This window comes from Pristis pectinata, chromosome 4, assembly GCF_009764475.1.
Source record: "Pristis pectinata isolate sPriPec2 chromosome 4, sPriPec2.1.pri, whole genome shotgun sequence".
Taxonomy (NCBI): domain Eukaryota; kingdom Metazoa; phylum Chordata; class Chondrichthyes; order Rhinopristiformes; family Pristidae; genus Pristis; species Pristis pectinata.
The window spans coordinates 103,497,495-103,506,904 of NC_067408.1; the positions used below are offsets into that span (position 1 = coordinate 103,497,495).

Below are 9,410 nucleotides of genomic sequence, written 5' to 3' on the forward strand. Positions count from 1 at the left end.
GGTTGCAGTGGTGGTGGGAGTGGTGGTGGGAGTGGTGGTGGGAGAGGTGGTGGGAGAGGTTGTGGGAGTGGTGCTGGGAGTTGTGGTGGGAGTGGTGCTGGGAGTTGTGGTGGGAGAGAAGGTTGCAGTGGTGGTTGCAGTGGTGCTGGGAGTGGTGCTGGGTGTGGTGCTGGGAGTGGTGGTGGGAGAGGTCGTGGGAGTGGTGGTGGGAGTGGTGGTGGGAGTGGTGGTGAGAGTGGTGCTGGGAGTGGTGGTGGGAGTGTTGGTGAGAGTGGTGCTGGGAGTGGTGCTGGGAGAGGTGCTGGGAGTGGTGCTGGGAGTGGAAAAAGGAGAGGTCGTGGGAGTGGTGCTGGGAGTGGTGCTGGGAGAGGTCGTGGGAGTGGTGGTTGGAGAGAAGGTTGGAGTGGTGGTTGCAGTGGTGGTGGGAGTGGTGCTGGGAGTGGTGCTGGGAGTGGTGGAGGGAGAGGTCGTGGGAGTGGTGCTGGGAGTGGTGCTGGGAGTGGTGGTGGGAGAGGTCGTGGGAGTGGTGGTGGGAGTGGTGGTGGGAGTTGTGGTGGGAGAGGTCGTGGGAGTGGTGCTGGGAGTAGTGCTGGGAGTGGTGGTGGGAGTGGTGGTGGGAGAGGTCGTGTGAGAGAAGGTTGGAGTGGTGGTAGCAGTGCTGGTGGGAGTGGTGCTGGGAGTGGTGGTAGGAGTGGTGCTGGGAGTGGTGCTGGGAGAGGTTGTGGGAGTGGTGCTGGGAGTAGTGCTGGGAGTGGTGGTGGGAGAGGTCGTGGGAGTGGTGCTGGGAGTGGTGCTGGGAGTGGTGGTGGGGGAGGTGTTGGGAGTGGTGCTGGGTGTGGTGGTGGGAGAGGTGCTGGGAGTGGTGCTGGGAGTGGTGGTGGGAGTTGTGGTGGGAGATGTCGTGGGAGAGGTGCTGGGAGTGGTGCTCGGAGTGGTGGTGGGAGAGGTGCTGGGAGTGGTGGTGGGAGTGGTGCTGGGATTGCTGGTGGGAGTTGTGGTGGGAGATGTCGTGGGAGAGGTGCTGGGAGTGGTGCTGGGAGTGGTGGTGGGAGTGGTGCTGGGAGTGGTGCTGGGAGTGGTGGTGGGAGTTGTGGTGGGAGATGTCGTGGGAGAGGTGCTGGGAGTGGTGGTGGGTGTGGTGGTGGGAGAGGTGCTGGGAGTGGTGGTGGGAGTGGTGCTGGGAGTGGTGGTTTCAGTGGTGGTTGGAGTGGTGGTGGGTGTGGTGGTGGGATTGGTGGTGGGAGAGGTCGTGGGAGTGGTGCTGGGACAGGTGGTGGGAGTGGTGGTGGGAGAGGTCGTTGGAGTTGCACTATGAGAGGTGGTGGGTGTGGTGGTGGGAGTGGTGGTGGGAGTTGTGGTGGGAGATGTCGTGGGAGTGGTGGTGACAGTGGTGCTGGGAGAGGTCGTGGGAGAGGTGGTGGGAGAGAAGGTTGGAGTGGTGGTTGCAGTGGTGCTGGGTGTGGTGCTGGGAGTGGTGCTGGGAGTAGTGCTGGGAGTTGTGCTGGGAGAGGTCGTGGGAGTCGTGCTGGGAGTGGTGCTGGGAGAGGTCGTGGGAGAGAAGGTTGGAGTGGTGGTAGCAGTGCTGGTGGGAGTGGTGCTGGGAGTGGTGGTAGGAGTGGTGCTGGGAGTGGTGCTGGGAGAGGTTGTGGGAGTGGTGCTGGGAGTAGTGCTGGGAGTGGTGGTGGGAGAGGTCATGGGAGTGGTGCTGGGTGTGGTGGTCTGAGAGGTGCTGGGAGTGGTGCTGGGAGTGGTGGTGGGAGTTGTGGTGGGAGATGTCGTGGGAGAGGTGCTGGGAGTGGTGCTGGGAGTGGTGGTGGCAGAGGTGCTGGGAGTGGTGGTGTGAGTGGTGCTGGGAGTGGTGCTGGGAGTGGTGCTGGGAGTGGTGGTGGGAGTTGTGGTGGGAGATGTCGTGGGAGAGGTGCTGGGAGTGGTGCTGGGAGTGGTGGTGGGAGAGGTGCTGGGAGTGGTGGTGGGAGTTGTGGTGGGAGATGTCGTGGGAGAGGTGCTGGGAGTGGTGCTGGGAGTGGTGGTGTGAGTGGTGCTGGGAGTGGTGGTGGGAGTGGTGGTGGGAGTTGTGGTGGGAGATGTCGTGGGAGAGGTGCTGGGAGTGGTGGTGGGTGTGTTGGTGGGAGAGGTGCTGGGAGTGGTGGTGGGAGTGGTGCTGGGAGTGGTGGTTTCAGTGGTGGTGGGAGTGGTGGTGGGTGTGGTGGTGGGAGTGGTGGTGGGAGAGGTCGTGGGAGTGGTGCTGGGAGAGGTGGTGGGAGTGGCGGTGGGAGAGGTCGTTGGAGTTGCGCTGTGAGAGGTGGTGGGTGTGGTGGTGGGAGTGGTGGTGGGAGTTGTGGTGGGAGATGTCGTGGGAGTGGTGGTGACAGTGGTGCTGGGAGAGGTCGTGGGAGAGGTGGTGGGAGAGAAGGTTGGAGTGGTGGTTGCAGTGGTGCTGGGTGTGGTGCTGGGAGTGGTGCTGGGTGTGGTGCTGGGAGTGGTGGTGGGAGAGGTCGTGGGAGTGGTGGTGGGAGTGGTGGTGGGAGTGGTGGTGAGAGTGGTGCTGGGAGTGGTGGTGGGAGTGTTGGTGAGAGGGGTGCTGGGAGTGGTGCTGGGAGAGGTGCTGGGAGTGGTGCTGGGAGTGGAAAAAGGAGAGGTCGTGGGAGTGGTGCTGGGAGTGGTGCTGGGAGAGGTCGTGGGAGTGGTGGTTGGAGAGAAGGTTGGAGTGGTGGTTGCAGTGGTGGTGGGAGTGGTGCTGGGAGTGGTGCTGGGAGTGGTGGAGGGAGAGGTCGTGGGAGTGGTGCTGGGAGTGGTGCTGGGAGTGGTGGTGGGAGAGGTCGTGGGAGTGGTGGTGGGAGTGGTGGTGGGAGTGGTGGTGGGAGAGGTCGTGGGAGTGGTGCTGGGAGTAGTGCTGGGAGTGGTGGTGGGAGTGGTGGTGGGAGAGGTCGTGTGAGAGAAGGTTGGAGTGGTGGTAGCAGTGCTGGTGGGAGTGGTGCTGGGAGTGGTGGTAGGAGTGGTGCTGGGAGTGGTGCTGGGAGAGGTTGTGGGAGTGGTGCTGGGAGTAGTGCTGGGAGTGGTGGTGGGAGAGGTCGTGGGAGTGGTGCTGGGAGTGGTGCTGGGAGTGGTGGTGGGGGAGGTGTTGGGAGTGGTGCTGGGTGTGGTGGTGGGAGAGGTGCTGGGAGTGGTGCTGGGAGTGGTGGTGGGAGTTGTGGTGGGAGATGTCGTGGGAGAGGTGCTGGGAGTGGTGCTCGGAGTGGTGGTGGGAGAGGTGCTGGGAGTGGTGGTGGGAGTGGTGCTGGGATTGCTGGTGGGAGTTGTGGTGGGAGATGTCGTGGGAGAGGTGCTGGGAGTGGTGCTGGGAGTGGTGGTGGGAGTGGTGCTGGGAGTGGTGCTGGGAGTGGTGGTGGGAGTTGTGGTGGGAGATGTCGTGGGAGAGGTGCTGGGAGTGGTGGTGGGTGTGGTGGTGGGAGAGGTGCTGGGAGTGGTGGTGGGAGTGGTGCTGGGAGTGGTGGTTTCAGTGGTGGTTGGAGTGGTGGTGGGTGTGGTGGTGGGATTGGTGGTGGGAGAGGTCGTGGGAGTGGTGCTGGGACAGGTGGTGGGAGTGGTGGTGGGAGAGGTCGTTGGAGTTGCACTATGAGAGGTGGTGGGTGTGGTGGTGGGAGTGGTGGTGGGAGTTGTGGTGGGAGATGTCGTGGGAGTGGTGGTGACAGTGGTGCTGGGAGAGGTCGTGGGAGAGGTGGTGGGAGAGAAGGTTGGAGTGGTGGTTGCAGTGGTGCTGGGTGTGGTGCTGGGAGTGGTGCTGGGAGTAGTGCTGGGAGTTGTGCTGGGAGAGGTCGTGGGAGTCGTGCTGGGAGTGGTGCTGGGAGAGGTCGTGGGAGAGAAGGTTGGAGTGGTGGTAGCAGTGCTGGTGGGAGTGGTGCTGGGAGTGGTGGTAGGAGTGGTGCTGGGAGTGGTGCTGGGAGAGGTTGTGGGAGTGGTGCTGGGAGTAGTGCTGGGAGTGGTGGTGGGAGAGGTCATGGGAGTGGTGCTGGGTGTGGTGGTCTGAGAGGTGCTGGGAGTGGTGCTGGGAGTGGTGGTGGGAGTTGTGGTGGGAGATGTCGTGGGAGAGGTGCTGGGAGTGGTGCTGGGAGTGGTGATGGCAGAGGTGCTGGGAGTGGTGGTGTGAGTGGTGCTGGGAGTGGTGCTGGGAGTGGTGCTGGGAGTGGTGGTGGGAGTTGTGGTGGGAGATGTCGTGGGAGAGGTGCTGGGAGTGGTGCTGGGAGTGGTGGTGGGAGAGGTGCTGGGAGTGGTGGTGGGAGTTGTGGTGGGAGATGTCGTGGGAGAGGTGCTGGGAGTGGTGCTGGGAGTGGTGGTGTGAGTGGTGCTGGGAGTGGTGGTGGGAGTGGTGGTGGGAGTTGTGGTGGGAGATGTCGTGGGAGAGGTGCTGGGAGTGGTGGTGGGTGTGTTGGTGGGAGAGGTGCTGGGAGTGGTGGTGGGAGTGGTGCTGGGAGTGGTGGTTTCAGTGGTGGTGGGAGTGGTGGTGGGTGTGGTGGTGGGAGTGGTGGTGGGAGAGGTCGTGGGAGTGGTGCTGGGAGAGGTGGTGGGAGTGGCGGTGGGAGAGGTCGTTGGAGTTGCGCTGTGAGAGGTGGTGGGTGTGGTGGTGGGAGTGGTGGTGGGAGATGTGCTGGGAGTGGTGGTGGGAGTGGTGGTTGGAGTGGTGGTGGGAGTGGTGGTGGGAGTGGTGGTGGGAGAGGTCGTTGGAGTTGCGCTGGGAGTGGTGGTGGGTGTGGTGTTGGGAGTGGTGGTGGGAGTTGTGGTGGGAGATGTCGTGGGAGAGGTGCTGGGAGTGGTGCTGGGAGTGGTGGTGGGAGTGGTGCTGGGAGTGGTGCTGGGAGTGGTGGTGGGAGTTGTGGTGGGAGATGTGCTGGGAGTGGTGGTGGGAGTGGTGGTTGGAGTGGTGGTGGGAGTGGTGGTGGGAGAGGTCGTTGGAGTTGCGCTGGGAGTGGTGGTGGGTGTGGTGGTGGGAGTTGTGGTGGGAGTTTTGGTGGGAGATGTCGTGGGAGTGGTGGTGACAGTGGTGCTGGGAGAGGTCGTTGGAGAGGTGGTGGGAGAGAAGGTTGGACTGGTGGTGGGAGTGGTGCTGGGAGTGGTGGTAGGAGTGGTGCTGGGAGTGTTGCTGGGAGAGGTTGTGGGAGTGGTGCTGGGAGTAGTGCTGGGAGTGGTGGTAGGAGTGGTGCTGAGAGTGTTGCTGGGAGAGGTTGTGGGAGTGGTGCTGGGAGTAGTGCTGGGAGTGGTGGTGGGAGAGGTGGTGGGAGAGGTCATGGGAGTGGTGCTGGGAGTGGTGCTGGGAGTGGTGCTGGGAGTGGTGGTGGGAGAGGTGCTGGGAGTGGTGCTGGGAGTGGTGCTGGGAGTGGTGGTGGGAGTTGTGGTGGGAGATGTCGTGGGAGAGGTGCTGGGAGTGGTGCTGGGAGTGGTGGTGGGAGAGGTGCTGGGAGTGGTGGCGGGAGTTGTGGTGGGAGATGTCGTGGGAGAGGTGCTGGGAGTGGTGCTGGGAGTGGTGGTGGGAGTGGTGCTGGGAGTGGTGCTGGGAGTGGTGGTGGGAGTTGTGGTGGGAGATGTCGTGGGAGTGGTGCTGGGAGTGGTGGTGGGTGTGTTGGTGGGAGAGGTGCTGGGAGTGGTGGTGGGAGTGGTGCTGGGAGTGGTGGTTTCAGTGGTGGTGGGTGTGGTGGTGGGAGTGGTGGTGGGAGAGGTCGTGGGAGTGGTGCTGGGAGAGGTGGTCGGAGTGGTGGTGGGAGAGGTCGTTGGAGTTGCGCTGTGAGAGGTGGTGGGTGTGGTGATGGGAGTGGTGGTGGGAGTGGTGCTGGGATTGCTGGTGGGAGTTGTGGTGGGAGATGTCGTGGGAGAGGTGCTGGGAGTGGTGCTGGGAGTGGTGGTGGGAGTGGTGCTGGGAGTGGTGCTGGGAGTGGTGGTGGGAGTTGTGGTGGGAGATGTCGTGGGAGAGGTGCTGGGAGTGGTGGTGGGTGTGGTGGTGGGAGAGGTGCTGGGAGTGGTGGTGGGAGTGGTGCTGGGAGTGGTGGTTTCAGTGGTGGTTGGAGTGGTGGTGGGTGTGGTGGTGGGATTGGTGGTGGGAGAGGTCGTTGGAGTTGCGCTGTGAGAGGTGGTGGGTGTGGTGGTGGGAGTGGTGGTGGGAGTTGTGGTGGGAGATGTCGTGGGAGTGGTGGTGACAGTGGTGCTGGGAGAGGTCGTGGGAGAGGTGGTGGGAGAGAAGGTTGGAGTGGTGGTTGCAGTGGTGCTGGGTGTGGTGCTGGGAGTGGTGCTGGGAGTAGTGCTGGGAGTCGTGCTGGGAGAGGTCGTGGGAGTGGTGCTGGGAGTGGTGCTGGGAGAGGTCGTGGGAGAGAAGGTTGGAGTGGTGGTAGCAGTGCTGGTGGGAGTGGTGCTGGGAGTGGTGGTAGGAGTGGTGCTGGGAGTGGTGCTGGGAGAGGTTGTGGGAGTGGTGCTGGGAGTAGTGCTGGGAGTGGTGGTGGGAGAGGTCATGGGAGTGGTGCTGGGAGTGGTGCTGGGAGTGGTGGTGGGGGAGGTGTTGGGAGTGGTGCTGGGTGTGGTGGTGGGAGAGGTGCTGGGAGTGGTGCTGGGAGTGGTGGTGGGAGTTGTGGTGGGAGATGTCGTGGGAGAGGTGCTGGGAGTGGTGCTCGGAGTGGTGGTGGGAGAGGTGCTGGGAGTGGTGGTGGGAGTGGTGCTGGGATTGCTGGTGGGAGTTGTGGTGGGAGATGTCGTGGGAGAGGTGCTGGGAGTGGTGCTGGGAGTGGTGGTGGGAGTGGTGCTGGGAGTGGTGCTGGGAGTGGTGGTGGGAGTTGTGGTGGGAGATGTCGTGGGAGAGGTGCTGGGAGTGGTGGTGGGAGTGGTGTTGGGAGTGGTGGTAGGAGTGGTGCTGGGAGTGGTGCTGGGAGAGGTTGTGGGAGTGGTGCTGGGAGTAGTGCTGGGAGTGGTGGTGGGAGAGGTCATGGGAGTGGTGCTGGGAGTGGTGCTGGGAGTGGTGCTGGGAGTGGTGGTGGGAGAGGTGTTGGGAGTGGTGCTGGGTGTGGTGGTGTGAGAGTTGCTGGGAGTGGTGCTGGGAGTGGTGGTGGGAGTTGTGGTGGGAGATGTCGTGGGAGAGGTGCTGGGAGTGGTGCTGGGAGTGGTGGTGGCAGAGGTGCTGGGAGTGGTGGTGTGAGTCGTGCTGGGAGTGGTGCTGGGAGTGGTGGTGGGAGTTGTGGTGGGAGATGTCGTGGGAGAGGTGCTGGGAGTGGTGCTGGGAGTGGTGGTGGGAGACGTGCTGGGAGTGGTGGTGGGAGTGGTGCTGGGAGTGGTGGTTGCAGTGGTGGTGGGAGTGGTGGTGGTTGCGGTGGTGGGAGTGGTGGTGTGAGAGGTCGTGGGAGAGGTTCTGGGAGTGGTGGTGGGTGTGGTGGTGGGAGAGGTGCTGGGAGTGGTGGTGGGAGTGGTGCTGGGAGTGGTGGTTTCAGTGGTGGTTGGAGTGGTGGTGGGTGTGGTGGTGGGATTGGTGGTGGGAGAGGTCGTGGGAGTGGTGCTCTGAGAGGTGGTGGGAGTGGTGGTGGGAGAGGTCGTTGGAGTTGCGCTGTGAGAGGTGGTGGGTGTGGTGGTGGGAGTGGTGGTGGGAGTTGTGGTGGGAGATGTCGTGGGAGTGGTGGTGACAGTGGTGCTGGGAGAGGTCGTGGGGGAGGTGGTGGGAGAGAAGGTTGGAGTGGTGGTTGCAGTGGTGCTGGGTGTGGTGCTGGGAGTGGTGCTGGGAGTAGTGCTGGGAGTCGTGCTGGGAGAGGTCGTGGGAGTCGTGCTGGGAGTGGTGCTGGGAGAGGTCGTGGGAGAGAAGGTTGGAGTGGTGGTAGCAGTGCTGGTGGGAGTGGTGTTGGGAGTGGTGGTAGGAGTGGTGCTGGGAGTGGTGCTGGGAGAGGTTGTGGGAGTGGTGCTGGGAGTAGTGCTGGGAGTGGTGGTGGGAGAGGTCATGGGAGTGGTGCTGGGAGTGGTGCTGGGAGTGGTGCTGGGAGTGGTGGTGGGAGAGGTGTTGGGAGTGGTGCTGGGTGTGGTGGTGTGAGAGGTGCTGGGAGTGGTGCTGGGAGTGGTGGTGGGAGTTGTGGTGGGAGATGTCGTGGGAGAGGTGCTGGGAGTGGTGCTGGGAGTGGTGGTGGCAGAGGTGCTGGGAGTGGTGGTGTGAGTCGTGCTGGGAGTGGTGCTGGGAGTGGTGGTGGGAGTTGTGGTGGGAGATGTCGTGGGAGAGGTGCTGGGAGTGGTGCTGGGAGTGGTGGTGGGAGACGTGCTGGGAGTGGTGGTGGGAGTGGTGCTGGGAGTGGTGGTTGCAGTGGTGGTGGGAGTGGTGGTGGGTGCGGTGGTGGGAGTGGTGGTGTGAGAGGTCGTGGGAGTGGTGGTGGGAGAGGTCGTGGGAGTGGTGGTGGAAGAGGTCGTTGGAGTGGCGCTGGGAGTGGCGCTGGGAGTGGTGGTGGGAGAGGTGGTGGGAGTGGTGGTGGGAGAGGTCGTTGGAGTGGCGCTGGGAGTGGCGCTGGGAGTGGTGGTGGGAGTGGCGCTGGGAGTGGCGCTGGGAGTGGTTGTGGGAGTGGCGCTGGGAGTGGTGCTGGGAGTGGTGGTGGAATTTGTGGTTACAGAGGTGGTGGGAGTGAAGTTTGGAGTGGTACTTGGAGTGGTGGTGTGTGTAGTGGTTGGAATAGTGCTGGGAGTGGGAGTTGAGACGTGAGCTGTGCTGCTGGTGGGAGTGCTGCTGGTTTCCGACATTGTGCTTGTTTTATTGTTTTCAGCACTGTTACTTATGGTGTTGGTGCTTGGAGTCATACTGCTTGCAGACTTCGTGCTCCAGTGTTCAGTGGTTAGGGAATTGTTGCTAGTTGCTGAACAGCCAGAATCTGCATTCAAAACACAACATTACTCTTTGTCAGGTTATATAAGAGTTATGTTCTGATGCAGGAGCTAGCCTGTTGGTCTCTGATGCCTCACCTAGCATTTAGTAATGTCTGAAAAGCTCATTTTACTCAATTTTATGCTCAAGCTCCATTTCCCTTGATTTTCTTCTGTTCGAAAAATCCATCAACCTCTGTATTCAATATATTCAGTGACTTAGCAGTTTTCTTGGGTCCAGATTTCCAGAGATTCATCACCCTCTGCAGGTTGAATTGTCGTCCCATTTCTGTCCTAAATGACTAATCCTTTATTTTGTGATGATGACTCCAACCAGATGAACTATTATCCTTCCATCTACCTTGTCAAGTTTTGGATGAAGCTTTACATTTCAGTGCAACTGAGGGACAAGGCCCTTGGCTAATGAAATAAATACCTGATCAAATTTTCAGCCTTGGAATTTAGCTCCAATCAGTTTAATATTCAGGAGAGCCACTGAAATGATGAGCCTACAAGAATGAGCAGATTGTTGCAATTAAACCCTTCACCAG

The 9,410-nt window shown here is 61.8% G+C and overlaps 1 protein-coding gene across 1 annotated transcript in view; it reads right to left on the reverse strand.

Moving 5' to 3' along the window:
* The window catches only part of LOC127569683 (uncharacterized), a 29,653-nt gene extending 20,914 nt beyond the window's left edge, over positions 1–8,739 (reverse strand). Inside the window, exons 1-2 of the mRNA XM_052014484.1 lie at positions 7,552–8,739; positions 7–7,323 (exon numbers count right to left, since the gene is read on the reverse strand). Coding sequence (XP_051870444.1) covers positions 7–7,323; positions 7,552–8,739 — 8,505 coding nt within the window. The remainder of the gene's footprint in view (positions 1–6; positions 7,324–7,551) is intronic.
* Between the last annotated feature and the right edge of the window lie 671 nt (positions 8,740–9,410).